Consider the following 27,135-nt stretch of genomic DNA (forward strand, 5'->3'; position numbering starts at 1 on the left):
GCGTCTCCGAAACGCGGGAGCCTCTAAATCGCGCCCTTCTGCTCTCACGAGATCTGGTGACGTCAGCGCTCGCCGCCATCTTGGACTCGGGCTGAGTAATAAATTCCCCCGGCACCGAAACACGGTCTTTCTCTAGACGCATCTTGCTGGGAGAGTGTCCGTGGCTTTGCGTCCGCGTCGCGGCCCTGCGGTCGGCGGCCTCCTCGTGGAGCGTAGCAAGGGTAGGCTCCGCGTGGCGTCTTTGCCCGGCTCCAAGATGGACGGCAGCGGGGAGTGGGGGAGCACGTGGCGCCCTGCTCGCCTGCTCCCGGGGCAGCTGGGATGGTGGCGGAGTCCGGAGGCCTCCTGCTGCCGTCGGGCAGGGAGGCCGGCGGAGGCGGGGCCGTGGCCGCCCCCGAGAGGCGCCCAGGCGGCGGCGGCCCAGCCTCTTCTTTCCTCGCACAGTCAGGCGGCCCTTGCTCGAGTCCCGCGTCGCCATGGCCGCGGTTCCCGAGTTGCTGCAGCAGCAGGAGGAGGACCGCAGCAAGGTGAGGTCCTCCCCACCTCAGGCTCCTGGGCGGGTGGCCCTGCGAGCTCCTGGGTCGCTATATTCTTTGCCTTGCGCGTCCGTAGGCCCTGGCTGCTCGTGGCCATCCCTAGCGCGGGAAGCACCCGTGAGGCCCGGGCAGCCCCTGTTCCTCGTCTTCTCTGAAGGCTGCCCTGGGGAATCCCTGTGGGTCCCCCGGATTCTCTCAGGATAGAACCGGAGACGCGGGACCTTAGCCCCGGCTCAGGCGCCCGTGCCGAGTGGACTTGGAGAGAGGATCTCTGGAGACCCCGGAATGTTCATTTTAAAACTTCCCTCGGCTTTGTGGTGACCTGTAGGTGAACGTGAAATTGACTTAACATGAGACAGACCAGTTTGGTTTGTTGCCCCCAAAATGCTCCCCCCTTTTCTCCCCCCGCCTTTTTTTTTGGTGGGGGGAGCCCAAACAACTTGGGAAATTCCATCAGGTGTCCGAACATGCTTCCTACAACTTCAGAAACGCAAAATGCGTTGTTGTGGGGAGTTGTGTAATTTTTAGTAGGTGCTCAAATACTTGCTGAACTTGGTGTCTATTTTTAAGTCTTGTCCATTAATGTAAACTGTCCCTAGGTCACGTGTATCTTGAGGTCTAAAAGATTATTAATGCAATAAATTGAGATTGCAATAGCCAATTAAAGATTCAGAGATGAGCCTCCACTGTTTCATTGGTTCTTTAAATTTGCCTCGTTAGCTTTGCGATGCATGGTTTGTGAGCAACCTTTCGTGCAGTATCGTCGGCGTAAGTTTTTCTGACCGATGAAAAATAACCTCTAAAAATACAAGGCTCTCTAAAGTGTAACTTGGAGCCGTCTTAACTTACACATCTCTTGAGAAATTAAAGGCACCTCCATAGAGAAACGTGTTCATCTAGTAAGTAGATACCGTAGTTTCAAAGCGGCTGGATTGTTCCAAGAAGGGTATCATTGTTGAGTTAATTATTGAAATAGAGCTTTGTATACAGGAGGTTGTTTAAGAGTGTTTTCTTTGAAAGTTCTTTTTTACTAAAACAAGGTAGAAACTTGAGACCACGATTCTTTGTAAAACATTATAAAGGTACTTTTCTCCATAAAGGGTAGATACTGGATGGGGGTTTTGGTAGCATTTTGCTTTTTTTCTTTCTTTCTGGTACATTATTTTAGCTGTCTTGATTCGGAGTCAGCTAGGTAAAAGGACTCAATTGCTTCACCCCACTCTGATAGTACAGTATATTGCACCTGGTTTTTTAAATGACTTTTCCATCACCCTGATCCTCCATCAAAATTGGAGAATAGTTATGAAGTCCATTTCCTGCCTGTTTTAGAGGCTCCAGAAACTGTTGGTATCTGTAGTGAAGAGGGTTATATGGCATTATTTTCCTTTTTACATTACAGGAATAAAGAGACAATAAAACTAAATAATTACCCTGACGCGTGGCTTTATTTTTGTTTTCTGATCTCTGCTGATGCTGATACCCTGCAGTGGTCTGGCCTAGATGGTATTACGGTGTTATTAACTGAAAGGGAGTTTGGGGCAAGTATGAAATAATGGGAAACCAAGTCCTAGGCAACTTCTTGCCATAATACAATTTCAGTAGTCAACTGAAATGTTTTGTGTGTTACTTAAAATGTTTAAAAATGCCCCCCTGATAATTTACTTTGGTTTGGAATTCCCCTGAGGATGGAGTTAAGACCAACTAAGGTAGGGGGACATACTTGATTCTTCAGGATTTTGAATTCTAGCCCAATACCCATTTTGATTAATTCAGCAAAACTGAAAGGGAATATTGTGTCAAGTGGCGTCTGGTAGCCAGACACTGGCATTTTGTTACATTCTTTAGCTGAGGGTGTTTGGTTTGCCTTCCTCAGAAATAGTTCAGGGGAAGAGATGCATGGTTGATTTGGTTCCTAACTGGACCTCTACTAATGAGAAAGATTGCTTTTTGATTTTTTTTCCCCCCTTTTGAGACGGAGTCTCCCTCAGGCGCAGTGGCGTGATCTCAGCTCACTGCAACCTCTGCCTTCTGGGTTCAAGCGATTCTCCTGCCTCAGCCTCTCAAGTAGCTGGGATTACAGTCCGCGCACCACCATGCCTGGCTAATTTTTGTATTTTTGTGGAGACCGGGTTTCACCGTGTTGACCAGGCTGGTATTTGAACTCAACCTTCCCAGCCTAGTGCTATATTTGACTAGGGGGTTCTCCTTCCTTGACAGTAAAAACTTGGCCTTAACTTACTTACTGCTTTGTTACAGGGACTTTGGTGAATATCTGTCCTCTTAGCTAGTCAAGAGTGTTTGTAGACTAAGTACTGCTGCTCTGGTTTCATGTTTAACTGGTATGGAAACTGCTCTAGGGGTATTTTTGTTCTCCATTAGCTAGGATGGAGTGCAGTTCGTTAGTATAGGAACAATCCTGAACTTTGACCAATACCATAGCAAGTCCAAACTTACCAAATTTTGTGGACTGAAGCTTTATGCTACCCTTGCAACTATTTTCTAAGTTGAGGAAGTATGACATATCAAGCTGCCCACGCCTTAGTTCTAGTTCAGTAACTTGTACTCGGTGTCTTAAGATCCCCATTTGTGAATACTCTAAAAGGTCGTTATCTTTTCACATTATTTCGGCCATAGGTAGAAATGGCCAAAAGGCTTTTTTCGAGACAGGGTCTGGCTGTCACCCAGGCGGGAGTGCAGTGGCACGATCATAGCTCCCTGCAGCCTCGACCTGGGGAGCTCAGGTGATCGCCCCCACCTCAGCCTCCTGAGTAGCTGGGGCTACAGGCATGCACCACCATGCCTGCCTAGGTTTTGTTTTTTTTTGTTTTTTTTTTTTTTTTTTTTGCTAGAGATGGGGTTTCACCATCCAGTTCAACATGCTGGGATTACAGGCATGAGCCATTGTGCCTGGCCAAGGCTTTAAGTTTGTAGAATTGTTTCTGAGCTGTAAACTCGCAATCGTTGAGACCTAGTGATCATCTAAACTAGAGGATTAGTTTAAAATTCAGTTTCTCAGTCTGGGGAGCAGTGTTGACATTTTGGCCTGATCACTTTTGTTGAGGAGTGCCCTCTGTTGTAGGATGTTAAGCAACGTTCTTGGCCACTGCTAGGACTCCTCCCCTCCCATGGTGATAGTAAGAAGTCAAAATTGCCTGCTTGAGAATCACTGGTTTAAACGGACTTCCTTCTAAAATGATGTGATATGAGTGGGGTCAAGTTGTGTTACAGAAGCTGGTCTTTGTGTGCTTGTTGCGAATTTTTCAGGTTTTCTATTAATCTTGCCTAAGGAAGTAACATGCCATGTAAAAATTAGCATTGTTGGATATCTTTGTGAGAATTAAGCTTTTCCACTAATATTGAGGAACCGTATCAAAAGGTGGTGAAAGATGGTTTTCTTCAGCAGGTTCTGGGTACTTGAGGGTTACAAAGGGAGGGCTTCATGTTTGTGAGTGCCAGCTTTGGACACTGGAAACCTACCTGAGTTTCTTGTGCTACAGAGGGGAACTTGGTTTAAAATCCTGCTGTTTTCAACATTTTGCTGTCTTTATTATCAGGGTCTTGTTGCTTGAGCAAATTAGGTGAGAACGGTTCTATAGGTTAGTACCCTGAATGTCTCAAATAGCCCGTGGTCAAACAAGTGTGTAGTGAAGTTAAATAGTATTTAAAGAAACAGACTAATTTTAATGACCCAACAGTGAGAAAACTATTTCAGAGCTTTGTAAGTTCTGTCTTGTCTTACTGAAATTGTAAAGGAAGATGGCCATAGGATAGCTCTCATCTCACATAAATGTGGTAAATTTGATTTTTTAAAGTATAAATTAAGTTTCTCTGCATGATCTAACTTTCCAAAAAGTGGCTTCTTCACCCTTAATACGTATTTTCTGATTGGCCATTGAGGTACTCTGACAAGGTCTAAAAGAGATTCACACCTTCGCATGCTGCCTAAAGGCAAACCATAGTCCCTAAGGAGGAGTGTGTAAATTGCAGTTTGAGGGGCAGCCAAGACTTCAGTTTAGAAATGGAGGTCCTTGGCTTGACTCTATCCCCTTTTTACATTTTGGCATAACTTTTTTAGGAACTCCTATATGGTCTGGAGAGAAAAGTATAATTTTCTGCCTGAAAAGCTCAGTTTTTGAAGGGCACACTGCTCAGCATTCTAGTCATGGTAAATGGTGAGGAATACAAATCCAGATGGCTCCCCTCACAGGGTTTTCACTTTTTCTTTCAAGAGCACCGCATAGCCAGGACATTGTGCTGTTAGATACTTGGTAGCTGGCGGGTGATACAATGTTGGACTTCTTCCCCCAGCCTTCCTATAGCTTTCATGAATTTTATTTTGAATTCTTGTTTTTATTTTGAATTCTTGTTTTTATTTTGTTTAGAATTTTTTTTTTCAAGACAGTCTTGCCGTGTTGTCCAAGCCGGTCTCGAACTCCTGGGCTCAGGCCAGCCTCCCGCACTCAGTCTCCTGAATGGGCCCCTGGCTTGAGTATTGGAATATTTACATGTGAATGCTTTGGGAAATTTGCTGTACCTCAAACTCAGAGTGAAAGAAATGTCCAACCAAAAAGCAGGCAGCCTGCTCTCCATGCTGCCATTTATGTCGCAAACTGAGATGACCAAGTTTAAGTTCAAACTAGCAGCTCTACCACTGTTGCTGAAACATCTTTCTTGGTAAAGGTGAATTCTGAAACCTATTTCCTATTCATCTTGGTTTGATCATGAAGTGAGACCCATGGAAGGCAGTGAACGTCCTTCAACACCCTCATCCACATGAGTAATACGAACCATCTTAACCTTTGTCGAAGAGGGCTTGTTCCAGCCTTGGCGACAGAGTGAGAGCCTGCTACAAAAAAAAGGGGGCTTGCTGACTTGATATGCCAGTGAACTTTTGGGAGGGAGCCTTGATGGGATTCTGTAGTAGGGAAGGCCTTTAGCTCTGAATAAAGGAAATTGACATTTCTGTTTTTTACTTTTTGAGACAGGGTCTCAGGATCTCAGCCTGCTCCCAGGCTGGAGTTCAGTGGTCTGATCATAGTTCACTGCAGACTCAAAATCCTGAGCTCGAGTGATCTTCCCACCTCAACCTCCCAGAGTGTTGGGAGTACAGGCATAGGCCACCGAGCCTAGCTGATTTTTTTTTTTTTTTTTTTTAAGGCCTTGTCTGAAACTCCTGGCCGCAGGCGATCCTCCTGCCTCAGCCTCCCAAAGTGCTGGGATTGCAGACAAGAACCTCTCTGCCTGGCTGGGTTTCTGTTATTCATTTGTTGGACCTGCTTTCTTGGTAGCAGTGGTGTATTGATTCCCACTAGGATTTCTCTGCCAGGAGATCCTACAGATCATCTAGTTCAACCCTTTTGCTTTGTGAATTCATTTGAAAGTATTATAATTTCGGTACATAATAATTAATGGATTTCTTGACATGCATTAGATATTTAAGGCAGTAATTTAACTCTGGTTCCACGTTGATTCCATTAGTGCATGGGCTTGCAGCCTTGTGAAATGATGATTCAGTTTATCCATTCGCTGAGTGCGCTGCACTGACCTCCTTCCAAGCCTCAGTTCCTGTTCTAGGAACTTGAGGCTATGTAGCCTGCAAATGCCCTGCAGTCTGCAGTGTTCTACTGTGAACTGCTTGTGTGTTGGCAGGCTACCGGTAAGAATGGTTGGTGTCAGCAGGGATGGGGCCCTCTGGGACCCATCTCACAAAGATGAGTGGTGAAAATCTGATCACTTGCTGCAGCCTTTCAGTTTTTTATTAAGCTGATGCCTGAGTAGCTTTAATAGCTATTAGCTATGTTAGTAGACAGATCTTCTGTTAGAAGTCCTTAGTTCTGTTTTCCTTGGGGACTAAGAAATTATATTGCAGGCGTGAATTACAAGAAGGTGAGAACTAATGGCTAGGGAATGAGAGCCAATACCTGTAAAAGCAGAGTTGGGCCAGGTGCGGTGGCTCATGCCTGTGATCCCAGCACTTTGGGAGGCTGAGGCGGGCAGATCATGAGGTCAGGAGTTAGAGATTAGCCTGACCAACATGGTGGAACCCCTTCTCTACTAAAAATACAAAAATTAGCCGGGTGTGGTGGCGTGCACCTGTAATCCCAGCTACTCAGGAGGCTAAAGCCAGGAGTATCTAGGATAATTGAACCCGGGAGGCGGAGGTTGCGGTGAGCTGAGCTTGTGCCACTGCCCTCCAGCCTGGGCGACAGTGAGGCTCCGTCTCAAAAAAAAAAAAAAAAAAAGGCAGAGTTGATGTATTGCTTATAGTTAGTTGAACCAGTTGTTTTTCACACACCAGTGCCATAATCTGCAGCTGAGATTGAACACAGTTAAGTAGGTATTACTTATCTTCAGGATGGAAGAGAACAGTAACAATTCAGAGCACCAATGGGAACATTGTTTCCTGAGAGTTCAAACAGTAACAAAGTAACATGTTTCCTAAATATGTATCATGTGAATCTTTAACGTTTGTGGACAGTAATACAAACCTAGAGTGTGACAGAACATCTTAGAATTTTATGTCCTTACTTATGAATATTGGACTAGGCAAGGTGTGGATACCTTTCCAGCTGAAAATCTGATCAAGGAGGCAGACTTCTTGGCTCCATGCTAAGAATCGTGGGTGATTTGTCATATTGGCCCTCTTTCTGGCAAAATCTTAGTTTTCTTAGGCAGTGGAATGAGGCATAACAAAACAAAATCCCTGGAGGCTAGAAACAGTTTGAAAGAAGACACTGTAGCATGTGCTGCTTAAGTACATATCTCCTGCTTTTGGAATGGAAACTAGGAAGTTATTTAAATAGATACATCTGTTTTTTATCCTATCTGTAGTAATTAATGTGGGATATTCAAATAGGAAAATACGGGCTAGCACTGCATATTGTATACATGTCTTACATTGTATGCAAATAACTATTAGATTTAGATGACTAATTAGATTTAAATGACGGTTCAGCTAGCTCCAATCTTAACAGATCAGAGATTGTGGAGTTTAACTTCTTTGGACTGTGTCTTTTTCATTTTGGCGCTGTGTCTGCAGTCACCATAACCACTTAGAAAAATCTGTATTTTTTTCTGTTCTCGTGTGCTCTGAGTTTTAGAATCTTCCCTTTTGTGGTGTTCAGTCATCCAGGTGCCCTTTGCCCTCTGTGAGCCATTAAACCTTTTGAAGAGGCAGCTTTGCTGGGATCATTGTCTTGTGCCACAGTGAGTCCTAAGTGAAATTTGGGCCAAAAGTGAGTTTATGAAGATTGGTGGGCAGGAGCTCAAGAGCTGCAGGGTTGTCCTGTAGCCCGTGTCTGATGTGCCCCAGCTGGGAAGCTGATGAATAGGTGAGGAAATGCACAGGGATTCCGTAACTGCTTTTCTCCTTTTAGAGAAGTGCTTTGGCTCTCGTACCAAAAGCATTGCGATTTCTTAAAACAGTTGAAAATGTGCTTTCCAAATGAAGCTGTGCTTGTTTACCTCTTGTTTACCATGAAGGCTGATTATAATCTGTATTGTAAGGATTGACCTGGAAGGGGGAAGTACATCATGAACTGAAACTTTACCTAAAACTTTGAATACATGAGCCAGTAGTTTCAAGAGAAATCTACAAAAGTCAGGTTTTTTAAAATTTTTAAAAAGTTCTGAAATAGAGATGAGGTCTCAATATATTGCTCAGGCTGGGTTGTTGAGATTTTTTGTTTTGTTTTGTTTTGTTTTGTTTTGGAGACTCACTCTGTTGCCCAGGCTGAAGTGCAGTGGTGCGATCTCGGCTCACTGCAACCTCCGCCTCCCGGGTTCAAGCAGTTCTCCTGCCTCAGCCTCCTGAGTAGCTGGAATTACAGGCACGTGCTACCATGCCAGACTAATTTTTTTTTTTTAAGACGGAGTTTCACTCTCATCGCCCAGGCCGGAGTGCAGTGGCGTGATCTCGGCTCACTGCAACCTCTGCCTCCTGGGTTCAAGCGATTCTCCTACCTCAGATGTTACAATGCTTACAGTGGCAGTTTACAACAGTTGACAAAGCAGGCTTCAGAACCAAGTCCCACCTTGGGCATGCCAGACCTTTACCATGCAAAGTTGGCCCTGTTGGCCAACACTGAGTCTCTGTCTTAGGCCACACCTGAGTAGCTGGGATTGCAGGTGTGCGCCATCACGCCCAGCTAATTGTTGTATTTTTGGTAGAGACGGAGTTTCACCATGTTGGCCAATATGTTCTCGATCTCCTAACCTTGTGATCCACCTGCCTCTGTCTCCCAAAGTGCTGGGATTACAGGCGTGAGCCACCGTGCCTGGCCAATTTTTGTGTTTTTAGTAGAGACGGGGTTTCACCATGTTGGTCAGGCTGGTCTCGATGTCCTGACCTCAGGTGACCTGCCTACCTTGGCCTCCCAAAGTGCTGGGATTATAGGCGTGAGCCACCACACCCAGCCAGAAGTCAGTTTTAAAACTTAAATTATTTGAGAGTAGGTATATTTTCAGTTTGATTCTTACAAGTGACCTAAGGAATCTGGAAAAGAGGTAAAACTTTGCATGGTAAAGGTCTGGCATGCCCAAGGTGGGACTTGGTTCTGAAGCCTGCTTTGTCAACTGTTGTAAACTGCCACTGTAAGCATTGTAACATCTGTGGCCTAAGGCAGAGACTCAGTGTTGGCTAGCAGGGCTAAGGAGTACTCTGAGCCCTTCAAGCTAAGGGAGATGGAGGCAGAGGCAAGTGAGAGGGGAAGAGTGGAGCCTGGTCATTATTTAGCAAGTTCTGTAGCACTGTGGAGTGGGTTTGTTGACTAAGCAGAAGAAGGAATGCTGAACTTTTAGTTACACTTGATGCTTCCTGAGTGAGGGTACAAATGCTGACTTAGAAGCTCTAGTCATTTCATTACTTTCTACCCATGTTTGTCTCATCTGGAGGGTTATATGCTGTAGTATGAGAAAGTTTGTTTAACTTGTGCCTGAGGGACATTGAGTTGGTGATGGCCTGGATGCTGAGAGATTTTGCCAGTATTCTCTTTTAGACAGTTCTTTTAGGTCCAAATACAGAATTGCAGTATTTGCTTATTTGGTGGTTAGGACTATCATGTCAAGTGATTGGATTTTACCTTGAATTCCTTCCTAGGGTGAAATGTCTGGGCAAAAAATGGCTGCTAGTGAAGCTCGGATGTTTGATATGCTGTGGTTGCAGTCACTCATAGCTAGTAGTTTTCTTCTTTTTGTCCTCATCACATTCTGAAACAAAAAATGTTTCTATACTAACCAGGAAGGAAGACAGGTATAGTCGGGGGTGTTACCTCTACATGGGAAAAGGAACGAAAACAGAAGATAATTATTCAGAGGAATGAAAAGCAGCTAAAGCAGCTGGTAGCATCCATTATAGCTTTAACTGTGGTGCTTGAATGAGCTGCATTTACTTGATTACATCCCCCTTGGGTCCTCCTATTTGAGTTCCAAGGTTATCCCATATGGAGTTCACAGGCTCAGTGAGTTTGCTGGGCTTGTGAGCAAAAATGGAACTGTCACCATATTCATTTGAGCGGTGCTAGAAGTCAGGGTTTGTGACTTCTTTAGGAAATGGAATCTTAGGAAGTGTGGCAGTTTTAGTGCTCTGGGAAACGCACCTTAGACCTGTCCTGTGAGATGCCCTATGTCTCCTCCAGAGACCATGGCTACTTCTTACGCCTGGCTCTGTGAATTCCTGTTCTTGGGCCTGCCTGACCTTGACAGATAAGCCTAAGATCAGTAGAGTCGTTGGTATTCCTCTGCACATCTCAGTTAATGGTTTGAGGTATTGTTTTTAAAGGCTGTATTTGCCCAGTGTTAACTCAGCAGAAGGAAGGAAACTCTTATCAGAAAATATGCCAGAGCTGGAGTCACAGTTATGATCAAATGAAGTCTCTGACCTTGAAGCTTTATCTTTGTTTGCAGAGATCTCACAATTGGACATGTGAAAATTAAGCCAGACAAGCAGGTTTCATAGGAATTATTGATAATTCATTTGGAAGAAAAAGTACTTAGGTTGAGATGTGAGGACTCAAAAGTATCTGTTTTGATGTTACTAATAGTTGCTGTTAAAAATCAACTTCTGGTGACTACTTGAGCTTAATTTCTGGGAGGAAAGCCATTGTGATATCTCCCTCTGGCTTTCAGAATTAGAAATATACAGTGCTTAAGGAAAAGGGAAGTACTTGAAACTTTTAAGTAATCCATGTGCTTTTAGTGAATGTATTTAGTCTTTTTGTAGCTGATTGACTAGATTTTCAAGTTTTAGAGGTTAAGTACATAGTTTTTAGTCTTGAACTTTTTAGTTTCAAGAAAGGGACCCAAAGGGAAATTTGGAGTGAAATACCTCATCTTCTTAATTCTAATCTTCAGTTGGCATTCCCTGCTTTGGGTAATCCAGTGTTACGACAACTTTAGCACTTTTTACAGTAAAAGGAATGGGGCAATGAGAGGCTTACTCTGAGTTCCTCGTGCCTTGTGTGTCAGGCTTTCAGATTGGCCACCACCTTGTCTGCTTTAATTTACCTTTATTTAAGTTACTTTTCCCTAATAGCCCAGTTCCTATCAGTGCTGCCACTGTTCTCTCTCTCTCTCTCTCTCTCTCTCTCTCTCTCTTTTTTTGACTGGCAGAAATGGGTACGTAGTTTTTTCCTCTGAATTTGCAGCTCACAAAATTAGTTGAGTATTCAGAGTGGTGCTCACACTTGTTGCTCATGTGTAACCACAGTGGGATTGTACTAATTAAGTAAGGCCTTGGTTGGTGTTTCTAATTCACCCCTCCTGTCTAGATTCCTTGGCTATTTGAAACAGTCCCAGGTTTACTCTGAACTCTCCACCCAGGATCCTATTCCTCATGGCTGTTCTCTGTGCCATCTCCCTAGGTTTTCCTGTCAGATGTTTGTGTGGCCTGGTTAATGCCTCTTGAATGTTCATTGTACTTTGGCATTTATGTAAGAATTCAAGATTTTGTTCTGTTTTAGTACTGTACAGGCCTTAGTGTACAGTCAGGTATTTGGCCAAATGTGTTTCTCATGTAGGCATAAAAATATGTAATGTACATGACATTATTGTAGCAGTTGTTTTGTTTACATTACAGGAATACTTTGGATATACCAATGCATTTGAAGAAGGGGTTTCCCCTTAGTTTCGAATAAACTTAGAAATGTCTCAATTGACATTTCTAAATGATCTACGTATAAACTGCTTTTTAGTAACTACTCATTTTTGGAGTAATTTTTTAGGGCCAAATGGGTTTGAAACTAATATGCAAAAAATGTATTTCAGCTGAGATCTGTATCTGTGGACCTGAATGTTGATCCCTCGCTTCAGATTGACATACCTGATGCACTCAGTGAGAGAGATAAAGTCAAATTTACAGTGCACACAAAGGTAAGTAACAAACAGTGGTAATACATACAGTGCTAGATTGCAGCCTTGTTATTCACAGTGGATGTGAGAAGAGATTCCCTGAGCTTGAAACAGTTGCTATTCATAGGGTAGCACTATTAAGTGAGAACTTCCCTAATCTCACAGTAAGCATCAGGTGAGTGCCATTTTGGCAGCAGCATTCTGCTCTGGCAGAGCCTTGGGCTGTGGGTTCTTTTTTTTTTTTTGACAGTCTCACTGTGTTGCCCAGGCTAGAATGAAGTGGCGCCATCTTGGCTACTGTAACCCCCAACTCCCGGGTTCAAGCAATTCTCGTGCCTCAGCCACCAGAGTAGCTGGGATTACAGGCCTGAGCCACCACACCCAGCTAATTTTTATATTTTTAGTAGAGATGGAGTTTCACTGTGTCAGCCAAGCTGGTCTCAAACTACTGACCTCAGGTAATGACGTGCCTCAGCTTCCCAAAGTGCTAGGATTGAAGGCTTGAGCCAGAGCCACCACACCCCGGGGCCCCACCTTCGTTTTTAATTTGCATCCAAGGGAAGTTTCTCTCTGTAGCTTGCTGTTTTTTCAGCATTTACTAAATTGGGAAGGACCTTTCCCATGTGGTTTTTTCTTAACGCTTGGGCGGCTTGAATAGCACACTTCAGTTATTCCAGAGGCAGTGTAAAAAGACTGGTGACGTAATTCTCTGCCTGAGCTTACCAGATCAAAGGAGGTAAAATCAGCATTCACTGGAGTGAAAAGGAAGGAAGCCAGGGACAATTTTTAGAACCATAGTAAGTAACAGCTAAGAGGTTTTTTTAAAATTTATTTTGCTTTTTTGTTATAAGTTGGGGGTGGGGGGTAAATTCAGACTTACAAAAGTAGAATTTGGGGCTGGGTTGGGTGGCTCACACCTGTAATCCTAGCACTTCGGGAGGCCAAGACAGGCAGATCTGTTGAGCCTGGGCAACATGGCAAAAACCTCTCTCTTCCAAAAATATAAAAATTAGCTGGATGTGGTAGCGCACACCTGTAGTTCCAGCTACTCAGGAGGCTGAGGTGGTGGGAGGATGGCTTGAAAGCCTGGAAGGCAGAGGTTGCAGTGAGCCAAGAAGCCAAGATCATTCCACTGCACTCCAGCCTGGGTGACAGCCAGACCCTGTTCCAAAAATGTATATATACAAAAAAAAAGTACACAGAAACAAAAAAATAGAATTAGGGTTGTGGCTTACTTCTTGGAACTGAACTTCTACCAGTAGATTATCTGATTGGATATTCATTACAAGCTTCAGAAAGGTAGAGTTTGGGGAGAAATCCTTAGCGTTCAGGTTGAAGCTTAGCTGGGACTTTCATGATCGGAGATCATGTGTTAACTGCTTGGTTCTTTACTGGATCATACTATGATGTATTATGCAGAATTTTCCTGCCATGTAGCCCAGGAAACGCAAATCACTTATCTAAAAGTCGTGGTTACCAGTTAATTTCTTTCTTTCTTTACAGACCACATTGCCCACGTTTCAGAGCCCAGAGTTTTCTGTCACAAGGCAACATGAAGACTTTGTGTGGCTACATGACACTCTTATTGAAACAACAGACTATGCTGGGCTTATTGTGAGTCTTTTAGAAAATCAAATAAGCTAGTTCTTTCTGCCTTGCTATGCATTTAGTTTAAAAGAGACTTATATCCACTTTTTGTAATGGATTGTGAAAAGTTAGATTTCATCTACCTATGGGGGTATTTGCTAACTGTCAAGTGGAAAATATGTGAAGGAAATAGTGTTAGAGCTTTGAGGCGGTGCATCCAGGCTTACATTATTTACATTGTAAAGGGGTGTGAACAGTGTAATGACTTTAGTCTTACCTACCTTTTTCTCTGGTATGTTTTTTTCCAGGGTCAGTAGAATTGATTTCTAGGAAACATTAGTATTGGTAATAGTTTGTGATAAAATTTCTCAAAAGTTGCTGAAGGAGGCCATACCTGTAATCCTAGCACTTTGGGAGGCTGAGGTGGGTGGGTCACCTGAGCTCAGGATTTTAAGACGTGCCTGGGCAACATAATGAGACTCTGTCTCTACTAAAAGTACAAAAAATTTGCTGTGTGTGGTGGCACATACTTGTCCCAGCCACTGGAGAGGCTGAGGCATGAGAATCGCTTGAACTTGGGAGGCAGAGGTTGCAGTGAGCCGAGGCCATGCCACATCACTCCAGCCTGTATGACAGAGCGAGACTCTTGTCTCCTAGAAACAAAAAAAGTGCTCAAAGAGGCAGTTTTCAGCCCTTGATTGTTAATTCTTGGCTGCAGGAACAGACTTAAACTGATTTTAAAGGAGATTTCCATGCATTTTGTCCTGCCAGGCAGACTGAAGAATCTGTCCAAATGATGATTTCTTAATAAACAAAATTAGTACCGAAGCTTATATTTAGGTATGTTCTGTTCATTCAGAATTAGAGTCCTTGATTATCCTTTGGGATTAGGAAAAAAATTCTTTTGGAATACTGGAGACTGTATAATCTTGATGGCTAATCGTTGGTGTTTGGCATTCGTTGTACTAGTTTTAGGCCAACATTGAAGCAGTATAGACACTGTTGTGCTCTGAACAATTGTCTGTAATGGATAAACTGAACAAATGATTGCCATCAAAGTGAATACGCAACTCTCAGGAAGACACCTCATTTTAAGTGGCCAGAAGAAATAAGGAAGGTTAAGAAAAAACAGGAGTTGACTTTTAAATAGCCCCACAGGAGTGGAGTGGTTGTCTCCTGTGGACCAGCAAGAGTAGAATGAGGCACCAACTAGAAAACATCGCTGCTGGGACAAGAGGCTCATGAGTTCCTGCCTCTGCTGCAGATTCCACCTGCTCCTACGAAGCCCGACTTTGATGGTCCTCGAGAGAAGATGCAGAAACTGGGAGAAGGTGAAGGGTCTATGACCAAAGAGGAATTTGCCAAGATGAAACAAGAACTGGAAGCGTAAGTGGATTTTCCTGGTGGGCTCTGTCTTTTGAGAAGTAGAAAAGTGGTGCTGTATACAAAAATAAGTAGAAGAACCTGACTTAATTTTGTTTTAAGTGCAGCTGTTAATTAGGTCACTAGCGTCATTTTCTAAAACTAGTAATACATCTTGCATAGTGTGAGGCATGGTCTTTGTACTTCACACATTGATTCATTGGAGGCCATTGACACTAATACCTGATAGACTAGTTGTTTTTTCCCATATGTAGAGCATACTTATTAGGGATGCTGGTCTGGCACAGTGAGGAAATAAACTTTTGTGCCTTTATAAATTGCTCATAATGTACAAAACTTTTCTTTCAGAAGGTTGATTACTAGACGTTTAGAAGAAACTAGATGGTAATGAATGCTGTTACATTAAAAAAAAAAAAAAATTTTTTTTTTTTTTTTTTTTTTTTTGGCGACAGGTTCTTGCTCTCTTGCCCAGGCTGGAGTGCAATGGTGCTCTCTCACTGCAACCTCCACCTCACAGGCTTCAGTGATCCTCCCACATCAGTCCCCTGAGTAACTGGGACCATGGTTACTGGGACTACTGGCACATGCCACCACACTCAGCTAACTTTTAAAATTTTTTTAGAGATGGGGTTTCGTCATGTTGCCCAGGCTGGTCTCGAACTCCTGAGCTCAAGTGATCGGCTTGCCTTTGCCTCGCATAGTGCTGAGATTATAGTGAGCTGTCCCCGGGCCAGACCAAATAATGAGTGCTGTTTACAGAGCAGCATTCTCAGTAACCATCACATTGATTTGAAAGAGGAAGTCCAGGTCTATAGGCAGCAAGTATATTTTAATCTGGTTGTCATTTATTTTTTCAAACAAAAATAGATTTTTGGAAAGTTTCTTGTGAATCCGTCCTTGACTTCTTCATCTTAGCTGAAAAGTACTCATTCTTCCGCTCTTCCACCATCAGCTCCGAGTCCCCCAAGCCCCTATGTCATCTAGGGCAGCCCTCAAACCTCCAGGCACTGAAAGCATTTAGCAGACACTTGAGTGGCTTTGGGACCAGCTCTGGGGAATGAGGCACTGAACACAACAGACCCAAGTTTCTACCATTAGGAATTTTAAGGTGACCCTTAATGTCTAGGTTGAGATAAAGCTGCTTTGTAATTTTTGTTAACTTTTAGCTTCATTAGACTCATGCCGTGTACTCAGGCTGCAGAGTTATAGGGTTTTCATTGCTTTAAAGAAACAAATGTTCTGTGGCTGCTAGCTAACAGTAATTGCATGTAGATTTGGGAGCTCATGGACTTGATCCATCAAATCCAATGACAACATTGCTTTCCTCCATAGGCCTATTCCACAGATTCAAAAATGGCAATTGCCTTATCTAACTAGACACCAGGTTATACTGAAACACTGTTTGGTCCAGTTGCAGTGTTTTATGTGGTGGCATGAGCAGAGCCATAGAATTAACCAGGAGTGGTGGTATTGGTCAGGTAGTTGAGCTGTGTCAACTGAATGCTGTGTGCGCATCTCTTTTCAGTGAGTATCTCGCTGTTTTTAAGAAGACTGTCTCCTCCCATGAAGTCTTTCTTCAGCGGCTTTCTTCTCACGCTGTTCTCAGTAAAGATCGCAACTTTCATGTTTTCCTGGAATATGATCAGGATGTAAGACATTTTTATTCCATTTTGATAATCCACTTCAAATGTTTATACTTTCAAAATGTTCTTGATAGTTTCTAAAAAATTGACTGCTTTAGAGTTTTGAATTTCTTACACAATGGAAACCTTTTTAGATGCTGCTTTTCCTTCATTGTGTAAGTCATTTTTTGTAAAACTCTGCTTAAAGAAAATTTTGACTTCTTTCCCCTTCCAAAACCTAGATTTCTTTTTAAGAAATTAACAGTCCCAAACATCCCTTAATTTCTTAACAATCCCGAAGTTAACTAAGTTCATTTTAAGGGAATTACAATTTGTGTAATTTGTTTTCTTCCCAGCTACCCTTGTTACTGAATTATGACTTTTATGCTATTTTTCTTTTTAACATGTTTTAGTTTTTGCTACTTAATATGTATAGAAGAGAACAGTAATTTTCCCAAGGATTTCAAAGCCAGTAAGACTTGGCTTTTAGTCAGTCTTTCAAAATCTCTTAAGCCTTTTAGAATGAGATGACCTACCTATGTTTAGGTTTAGCCATTAGGTGTTTTTAAAGCTTGGAGGTTAAGGCAGAATTAAAGATACTTTGTGCATTTGCCTGTAGTAATAAAGAGGATTACTTAAAATGTTATTCAGAACTTCTTTAAGAGAACCTAGAAAAATACATACCATATAAACTGTTCTTTGGAATTTTCTTCTTTTAGCTAAGTGTGAGGCGGAAAAATACTAAAGAGATGTTTGGTGGCTTCTTCAAAAGTGTGGTGAAAAGTGCTGATGAAGTCCTTTTTACCGGAGTTAAGGTTAGTGACCTTTGGCTGTTGGAGAAAATTTTTGACTTCATTGGGAGTAGATGACCTTTTATTTCTTTGAAGGAGATACTTGTGAAGCAGATGGTTAACTTTTTTTTTTTTTTTTTTGGGACGGAGTCTCGCTCTGTCGCCCAGGCTGGAGTGCAGTGGCCGAATCTCAGCTCACTGCAAGCTCCACCTCCCGGGTTTACACCATTCTCCTGCCTCAGCCTCCTGAGTAGCTGGGACCACAGGCGCCCGCCACCTCGCCCGGCTAATTTTTTGTATTTTTTAGTAGAGACGGGGTTTCACCATGTTAGCCAGGATGGTCTCGATCTCCTGACCTCGTGATTCGCCCGTCTCGGCCTCCCAAAGTGCTGGGATTACAGGCTTGAGCCACCGCGCCTGGCCAGATGGTTAACTTTTTAAGAAATGTAAGTTTTCTTCAGATTTTGGTAATTTTCATCTACTTACTCAATTTTCACTTATTTCCCAAAGCACCTTGTTCTCTCCAAGAAGCAACTTGAACCTTTCCACACTTGGCTTCATTTTCTCCTTTTCTGTAAGGAGGGAGATTACTCAGTTAATTTCTAAAATAATATACAAGATCAGTATTTTATACAAGATCAGTATTTTATCCCATTCTCAGAACTACACTGTCCAGTTTGGTCACCAACTACAGGTGATGGAGAAGCACTTGACATGTAACCTAGCTAGTACAACTAAGGAACCAAACTTTAGATTTTATTTACATACTGTATTTCAAGGCGTTAGCACAAAGATAAGAATACAAAAATTTCCAAACATTTCCATTACCCTTATAGGTATGATTTACTTTCTTCTCGGCCTTCTCATTCCTTTGTAACTGAGTAACCCTTACAGTTACTATCTGGTATCTGCCTCTGCCATTCCAGGGAGCCCAGAATACAGGTGCTCAGTAGAGAGGGCATCATCAGAAATTAGGAAACTTGGACTTAGTCCAGTTTAAGGTGTATGGGACAGTCCTGTATCCATGCATTATGGGATATTTGGCATTGGCATCCTTGGCCAGTGCCTGCCAGATACCTGCATTTCCTCCCAGTCTGAAACTAATCGAGAAAAAAAACCCTCATTCACACACAGATAGGTATGCAAGGCTAAGTGGCCATGTTCCACCTGGTAGAACCATTGTACTAGTGTAAAATATCTGGGTCTTAGGATGCCAGTTTTACTGGGGATTGTTAAGTGATTCTTCTGTAGACATTTTCTGCCAGCCCTTGGTTTTTGCCAGCCTTGGTTAAGAAATAGTATGGTAAATTTGTAATTCCCTGATCTGTAGAGGTTAAACTTTACTCGTGTTTATTTGCCATGTTCTAAGCAATATATTTTTATATTGATAAATATAAAAGGCTACAGGGATAGTATATTTTCACATTCATAAAATGTCTGGTTCTTTTTTTCTTCTAGGAGGTAGATGACTTCTTTGAGCAAGAGAAGAACTTCCTTATTAACTATTACAATAGGATTAAAGATTCTTGTGTGAAAGCTGACAAAATGACCAGATCTCATAAAAGTAAATATCATTTACCACTAGTCACGTACAGCTTTGCTGATGAGCCTGGCTGTGTTTGGATAAAAAGACTTGTCCTTGTTTTTGCAGATGTTGCCGATGACTATATCCACACTGCAGCCTGCTTACATAGCCTGGCTTTAGAAGAGCCCACAGTCATCAAAAAGTAAGTTTTTTTGGAAAAGCATTTCCCCAAACCCAATTGACGAGTGCTAAGTGGTAAAATTAAAAGCATAAATGAGTAGTGACTATATGGTCCTGCTGTGGAGTTAAAAGCTCAGTAAGACAAGTGTCCAGCACTCATCTTATATGTTCTCTGGACATAAGACACTTACAAGACAATTGTAGGGGACTTGGGCTCTTCTATATGTGAACAAATACAGTAAATGTTGTCAAAGCAATAGTTTCTGTCACACTTAAAAAGCCTGTTTTCTTTAGTTTTGGCGTTTGTGAGAGTTTATCTTGAATCTTCCCCTGGCAATTGGTGCTTGCCATTTTGCCTGGTAATGCCCTAGACCTTCTTTTTTTTTGGCCTGTGATACAGCCCCAGGAGATCCGGAGAACATGTGCCTCTGCCCTGGACTTTGAAGAGATTTGGTTATGGTGGTCATGAGAATAATTTAATGACCCCAGTCTGACACACAGCTGTTTTGATGTACAGTTTTCTGAAATTATCTTCATTCATTGAATTAAAAACCCTTCCATTTTCACTCTGCACTTACATATGTATTTCAGTTTCTCCATCCTGAGCGTTTCTGGTGTAAGACAATATTTTACTTAACATCCAGGCTTGGCAGAACAGGTGATATTACTTCTGACTTGAAATTAAAAGGCTAATGGCAGAACCATGATGAATTAAATAGCATATTTACTGCTTTGCGATGCCCATAGCAGAGCTCATTAGAACGTGACCTTGGTTAACACAGCATTGGCATTTAATAAGAATATTTGGGCACATGGCAGGATGACCAAAGGGTCACCAAGAGGCTGAGTGTGGTGTTGTACATGTGTGTAGTTTTGTGACCATCTTCTCTACTATTTGGGGTCAGCTGAAGTGAGAGCACTTTCAAATTAACGCTAAAGCGCCACAGGCTCGGACTGCTGAGTTGACCCATTCCTGTCTTGCACGCTGGTAAGATCATGTTTATAGATGATTTAAGACCTTACACCAAAATTACATGTACATTTTCAGGTACCTGTTGAAGGTTGCTGAGCTATTTGAAAAGCTTAGGGTAAGGATTTTTGTGTTGGTCTTCATAACATATATTTTATAATCTGTAGCTTTCTGCCTTGATGGTGACCTTTCCTTTTCTATATAGAAAGTAGAGGGTCGAGTGTCATCAGATGAAGATTTGAAGCTAACAGAGCTCCTCCGATACTACATGCTCAACATCGAAGCTGCTAAGGTAGGAAGAGAGTTGCTCAGCTTCTCAGAGCAATGCAGGACCAGAAGTCTGTTTAAAAAGTTTCTTTACACAAAGGGGCAGAATGAGAGTTTATCAGACTTGTTTTTATGAATGACATGCCTCTCTGGCCTTGTATCCATAAAGCTTGTGTATCTGACAGCACTGTGGGGGTTGTGTGCAGTAGACAGGTAATAGTTTGGGGGATGATAGGTCATTGATATGGGACATAACGTGCAGAAAGGGCTGTTGCTGGGGCAGAGAAGATTTGGGAGTTTTTATTGAATTGCAAGTATCCCTGCAGCCTTTGAGCCATAAGGCTTTATATACATATATGGGCAAATTGGTAAGCAGAATAACCTTTGGGAATGAAACATGCATTGTCTGCATTGCCATGAACAAATATGTTTTAATTTTATGTGAAATGTATTAAATCAGGGAAAATAAAATTAGATAGGATTCTATGCCCTCTGAGGCTGAAATGTCATCAGAAAGTAAGAGTAAAAATTTATTTTTCCCCCATCATGTAGTTTTATTTTAGTTAATTTGCCCTTTGGCATGTTTTCTGAATCTTGGAGTTTTTAAAAACATACTTTTTTAGTAGCTTATTTTCTTCTTTCATGGAATTTGATCTCACTTAAGATTATTTGAGTATATACAAAAATAGGCCTAGTAGTTTCACCCATCAGTTATTTCACCTAGTTTTAAATGTATAATCTGTACATCCTAATTGCAGATTTCAGATACTGAAGTAACTTCTACTTTGTTGTAAGATTGCAAAGAACCTTTATGTCTGACTAAGTGGATCTCCAAGGTAGATTACCAGAAGCAGGATTTGCAGGGCAGGGTTAACTTAATTGCCCAGTTTTATTTTAGCAGCTCTCAACTTCACTTACCCAGCAGTGACTGTATATGTGTTCTGATGCACAATATTTAATTTTTGAAGTTAACTTTGTTTACTGAATTAACTGAAAAAAAATAGTTCTTCTGTTTTCACTCTTGAGTAATCACTTGAATCATATAAGGGATTCTTAAAAAAAGCTCTCAACAAAGCTATCAGCGTTGCTTATCGCTGCCGAAGCTGGAGATTTAAAAATACTCTGGGAGAGGGAAGGTGTAGAGGTAGATTATTGCCACTTAACATCTCAGGTGGTACATTGGCACTTGGGCTATTTTTTAGACTGGTTTAGATATTTAGTATGTATACCTGTTAATTTTTTTCCCAGGATCTCTTATACAGACGCACCAAAGCGCTCATTGACTATGAAAACTCAAACAAAGCTCTGGATAAAGCCCGGTTAAAGAGCAAAGATGTCAAGTTGGCTGAGGCACACCAGCAGGAGTGCTGCCAGAAATTTGAACAACTTTCCGAATCTGCAAAAGAAGGTTGAGCAGGGACATTCTTCTTTCTGTACTCCTAGTTTGAAAATAATTTCAAACTTAGAAAAGTTGCACAAATAGTGCAAAAAACACCTATCCTTCACCCAGTGTCAGCACTTCACCCTATCTGCCTTATCACTTGCACATGCACAGTCACCCTCATGGCTTTGTGTACTTACAAACGTTACATACCTGATTTTTCTGTACCAATGGAGATTAAGTTGCATACATCATGCTCCTTTTAGCCCTAAAAACATTGTTGTTTATGTCCTAAGACTGAAGACATTCTCTTGTATGGTTACAGTACGGTTATTTGCTGTGATAAATTTAACTTTGGGACTACAATCTGCTGTCTATTCATGTTTGTCTTGATGTCCTCTACAAGATCCAGTCTAGGATTGCATCTGGTTATCTTAGCTATTAGTCTCCTTTACTCTGGAATAGTTCTTAGTTTTTAATGATATCAGTCTTTTTAGAGAATCTCTTTACAATTCCTGTATTTCTGACTTTTGGTTGGTGTCCTCATGTTTTAGATCTGGTTATGGGTTCCTGGCAGAATAGAAGTAATATGCCCTTCTTGGGGTGTCACTTCTGATTGAACATTGTGTTTCTCCTTCATTTGTGGTGGTAATTTTGGTTACTCAGTTAGATAGTATCCAAATCCAATTTCTCCACTGTGTAGTTACTGTTTTAACCCCCATCAATCTGTGGTGAGGCAATTTAAGACCACGCAAATATCTTGGTCTTCATCAAACTTCTTCCGTAGATTTAGCATGTATTAATGATTCTTACCTAAAGCAGCTGTTACTCTGATGGTTGGAGAAAGACGATTTCCCTCATCTCCAGCTCTAACTTTCCTACCCAAGTTGGCACTTGTCATTCTACTACAAAAAGCCTTCCCTTTTGTCAGAGATTTCCTTTATCTTCTTTATTAGAGTCATGAATTCCCAGTTTTTAAAATGGTTTGGGATTCATTATTACCAAGTTATTTTTGATGCTTGTCCAGACTTTGCCAATAGGATCACCTTTAAGCTGGCATGTGGTTGTAATACCCTAACCCCTCTTTTAGAGCAATAGGCTATGCTAATCTTACTCTCTACTCCAGCCTTGAAACTGGCCATTTCTTCAGGGAGCCAGGGTTCTTTTTCTTTGAGAACAGTTACCAGCATCTGAGTATGCTCATTGTTTTGGGGTATCTCTGCTTCTGTGCCCTTCAGTGGACTGAGCTAGGAAATGTATGTGTGCGCGCACATGCATGCTGTTGCACACACATGCAGGTTGCAGGGATCACAAGTCTGGTCCATGTCCACGTCCACTGGGTTCTTTCTTGCCTTATCCATTTCAGTCCTCAGAGCAGAGGACTTTTACCATTTCCATTGAACATGAGTGTAATATGTAGTCCTTGCCTTGCCTAAGAGGATTTAGTGGATCTTCTCTGGGTTCTCAGGAGCCATGGAACATGCCAGAGCACATGTTGGAATGGATTACCCAGAATGTGAGTAGTTGTAGTCGGGCACTATTGGACTCAGCCCCCACCCCCTGAACTCATGTTTCCATGAAAAATTCGTATCTTAACTTAGCTTTCTCCTAACTTGGTTTCCCAGTGGTTGGGTAATCTAGACGTAGGGAAATGATCTGTTCATCAACATGCCTGAAGCTACCTGGGGGAAACCTAAACTTGATAGAGTTCTAATCATTTGTCTTTTTGTCTATTCAGGGTTATAATACAATACCTTAACTGTAAGCCACAGAGCTTCCTGGCAAATGTCACGTAGATAGGCTCTGAGGCTGTCCTGGTTTCTTCCAAAGTAACCTTTGTGCTACCCTTTTCCTGAAACAATTACAGTTTTTTTTTTTTTTTTTTTAAACTAAAATTTTCAAGGAAACATACACACTTCAGAACTACTGAGTTGAAATCTTATAGGCAAGTTCCATGGCTCTGGCAATTTTAGAGGAGATTAAAGAAAAAACACAAAACTTTAAAAAATGATGCCAATTCAGGTCTACCTTTACTGCCTAAAGTTTTCGCCCACATCGATTATATCCTATATTCAAAATGCAAAATAGGTACATAGAATGCTGAGATTGGTGGGTCTTAACCTGTGTTTGCCTCTGGTATAAGTGCTTTCTGAGACTTGTAGCTGAGCTGACTAGAGTTGAGTCAGTGGGTAAGGGCTGGTTTCACAGCAGGTGAGTAGTTAGCGTATGGAGCCCTGGTACTATCTGTAGGTCCAGAGGAAGGCAGGGAGCTTATTTTCACCCAGGATATCCAAGGGACTGATAAACATCACCTTGTAGTGCAAGCACTATAGACTTAACATATCACTATGAAATTTGTGACTTTTTAACTCGGATGTGGCTGCCTATATTGTAGTTCTTTCGCACAACACTAGAGACAGGAGGAGGGTGAGTCTGCTCTGAACACTTGAGCACCAGCAGAAGGTTGAGTGATGGTCAAAGTTTTACTCAAGCAAAACTGCAAGACAGAACTTAATGTCAAAATTTAATGAAGGTAGTAGGGCGAGACACGCATATTCTTTGTTTGTTCCAATTTCCAATAGGTCATTAATGCTGAATTCTGATGGCAATAGGAGTAAATGAAAAGGAAGCATGCCCTAAAGATCATCAAGTAAACCTGTCTTGAATACGAGTAGCAGTTTTTACTGTTTCGGATTTTAAAATGTTTTAAGTTTTATTTTTAATCGACATGTCATTGTATTGCATTTATGGAATACATTGTGATCCTTTGATACAGGTATATAGTGTGAAATTATTAGATCAAGCTAATTGACATCTCATTTTTTCAGTGGTAATACATTTGAAATTTACTGTTTCAACATACATTATTGACTCTAGTCACCCTGTTGTGCAATATATCTCAAAATTTATTCCTTGAGTTTATTAGCTGCAGCCTTCTACCCATTCTCTTGCTCCCACCTTCCCCAGAACCCCACCCTCATCCTCTGATAACCTATTCTCTACTTCGAGGGGGTTCAACTTAAGATTTTACCGATAAGTGAGATCATGTAATGTGTTTGTCTTTCTGTGCCTGGCTTATTGTATTTGGCATAATGTCCTCTAAGATCCATCCATGTTGTCCCATATGACAGAATTTTGTTCTTTTTAAAGGCCAAATAGTATTATGTGTCTCTACTACATTGTCTTCATCTGCTGATGGACACTTCTCAATTGATTTTGTATTTTGGCTATTGTAAATAATGCTGCAGTGAACATGGAAGTACAGATACCCCACTGAGATACTTATTTCAATTCCTTTTGTTACATTCCCAGAAATGGGTTTGCTGGATCATATGGTAATTCTATTTTTAGTTTTTTTGAGGAACCTCTACACCATTTTCCATGGTAGCTGTACTAATTTACATCCCCAGCAACAGTGTAGAAGAGTTCCCCTTTCTCTGCATTGTTGCCAACACTGATCTTTCATCTATTTGAGAAAATCCATTCTAGCAGGTGTGAGGTAATCTCATTGTGGTTTTAATTTGCATTTCCCTAATGGTTAGTGATGCTGAACATTGTTTGCACAAACCTGGTGTGTCTTTTGAGAAGGTTTTCACAAGCCATTGGTGAAGTATGTGGCTCACCAGCACCCATACTCCAGCCCTGTTCCCAGTCACTGGTACCTAGACGGTGAGAGTGAGGCTGCTCATCACATGTTCTCCAAGTCGCCAGCTGCTGCTCTCCAATTCACCATGCTTGGTGATGTGGTGATGTTTTCCACTTAAAGACAGTGATAGCTGTATCACCACCGTTAATAGAAGATGTCTAGTGTGTCCTGGTCACAGAGACAATACAAATGTGAGAAAATAATGCTGGTGCATGAAAGCTTTGGAGACCATTTGTAAGAATGCCATTTGGTAGTTAAAGTGAACATGAAAATTGTGTAGTTTTTGTTGGGTTTCATAAGCATTTTTTCTTCCTGTAGAACTGATAAATTTCAAACGGAAGAGAGTGGCAGCATTTAGAAAGAATCTAATTGAAATGTCTGAACTGGAAATAAAACATGCCAGGGTAAGTGTTTTCTACAAATGAAGCCAACATCTTTTATGGTTTTTTCCCAAGTTATTTCCCAGTTTACTAACCCATTGTCATCAGGCAATTGGGGTGGCCTTGTGGTATTAATCCTCTGTAGTACTTAGTTGATGGGAGCCACTCATTGTTTATTTGTAGTCTTGTTTATAATGTCACCCATGACTAATTTTTAGCAACTTTTTTTTTTCTATTAATAGAGATGGCATTTCACCATTTTGGCCAGGCTGGACTTCTGACCTCAGGCGATCCACCTGCCTTGGCCTCCCAAAATGCTGGGATTACTGGTGTGAGCTACGGCTACCAGCCCTAATTTCTAGCACAATTTATTCAATCTTTCCAAGGCCCTCGCCTTCATAGAACAACGCACTGATAGTGTCTAAGAAGTTATAGTAAATAGGATCACATTTAAGGAGCAAGCAGGTGAGGGCAGAGGTGCTGGGCGAACATCAGCTCTTTCACTGGTAGCCTTACCCACTGAGGGAGAGGAGCTCTCCTACATGAAATTGGGATGAGTAGTACGTTGCAGTTCACCTGGGATTTCATGAAGAGAAGGGCCAGCTTGCTCTGGCTGACTTGAAATCTCCTGTGAAAAGCTATGTTGGTGGACTTGAGTCATTACAAGCATATGGCAAGTTTTAATAATTCATTGGTCTGCCTTGACTTTTTTCCCCACAGAACAATGTCTCCCTTTTGCAGAGCTGTATTGACTTGTTCAAGAATAACTGATATGCCTTCACTCAGAAGAAAAGAAGTGAATGTGAAAGAAAGCCAAGCATCACTTGCACTTAAATCATTACCACGGAAAATTTATTAGCTTCAAGTTTAAAATTATGTGAATAAATATTTTGATTTCTACAAATCTTAACATTTAACCATGTTGGTTTAAAAACATTATTGCTTGCTACTTGGACAAACTAATTTTTCCTTGTGCATTTAATACCTCTGGGCAGAATCTAAATACTGGGTTCTCCTGTAGTTCGTCTTTAGTTACTGAGAAAGGGTGTAGGAGACATTTGCCTTCTGAAAACAAGTAGAAGCAATCGCCGGGCCTATGTCCCTACAAACCCATGATTGTCAGGGAGGTGCCAGTTGCAGCAGGTGATTCAGCTGCTGGAGGCAGGTACTTCCATTCCTTGCTGAAGGTGGGGTTTGTGTTTTTGTTTTGCCCCGTCACTCCACTGGTAGTCGTCTGGTATTGACTACAGCAAGAAACATAACAGCAAGAAAATCTCATTTATCTTTATATACTCTTTGCACCTCCTTTTTTTAGTTGAGATACAAATATTTGAGGGGAGAGAAATATCTACGGGTATATATGGAAACATAATGTGGTCTACTTTGTAAGATGGCCAGATCTACATTAGGAAGAGTATGAGCTCCCTCCCTAGTGGCCATTGGGGGGTGAGGGGGGTATGGTGTATGTCTTTGGGCATTTGTTTTTTTATAAAGCATATAATAAAATAATCGTGCTACTAA

At 41.7% G+C, this 27,135-nt stretch overlaps 1 protein-coding gene and 1 non-coding gene across 6 annotated transcripts; both read left to right on the plus strand.

Annotated features, from left to right (window-relative positions):
• Positions 1 to 74: 74 nt before the first annotated feature.
• On the plus strand, positions 75 to 27,135 carry SNX5 (sorting nexin 5). 5 transcript variants are annotated; one of them, XM_009216586.4, is made up of 14 exons: positions 75 to 221; positions 445 to 527; positions 11,799 to 11,903; positions 13,386 to 13,496; positions 14,734 to 14,855; positions 16,378 to 16,501; positions 17,194 to 17,289; positions 18,724 to 18,829; positions 18,917 to 18,992; positions 20,019 to 20,058; positions 20,146 to 20,232; positions 21,456 to 21,615; positions 25,553 to 25,638; positions 26,335 to 27,135. In XM_009216586.4, exons 2-14 carry the CDS (start codon positions 477 to 479, stop codon positions 26,383 to 26,385), a joined length of 1,215 nt encoding a protein of 404 aa, XP_009214850.1. In that variant the 5' UTR covers positions 75 to 221; positions 445 to 476; the 3' UTR covers positions 26,386 to 27,135. The 5 variants fall into 5 exon arrangements, with proteins under 5 accessions (XP_009214850.1, XP_009214852.1, XP_021776949.1 ...); XM_009216588.4 differs by lacking the exon at positions 13,386 to 13,496 and having other exon boundaries at positions 105 to 221; XM_021921257.2 differs by lacking the exon at positions 445 to 527 and having other exon boundaries at positions 170 to 221; positions 14,628 to 14,855.
• Positions 6,034 to 6,270, plus strand: LOC116270889. The gene has a single exon (XR_004179194.1). It is a non-coding gene; the product is annotated as a small nucleolar RNA SNORD17 (small nucleolar RNA).

Source organism: Papio anubis, chromosome 16 (genome assembly GCF_008728515.1).
Source record: "Papio anubis isolate 15944 chromosome 16, Panubis1.0, whole genome shotgun sequence".
Classification (NCBI taxonomy): domain Eukaryota; kingdom Metazoa; phylum Chordata; class Mammalia; order Primates; family Cercopithecidae; genus Papio; species Papio anubis.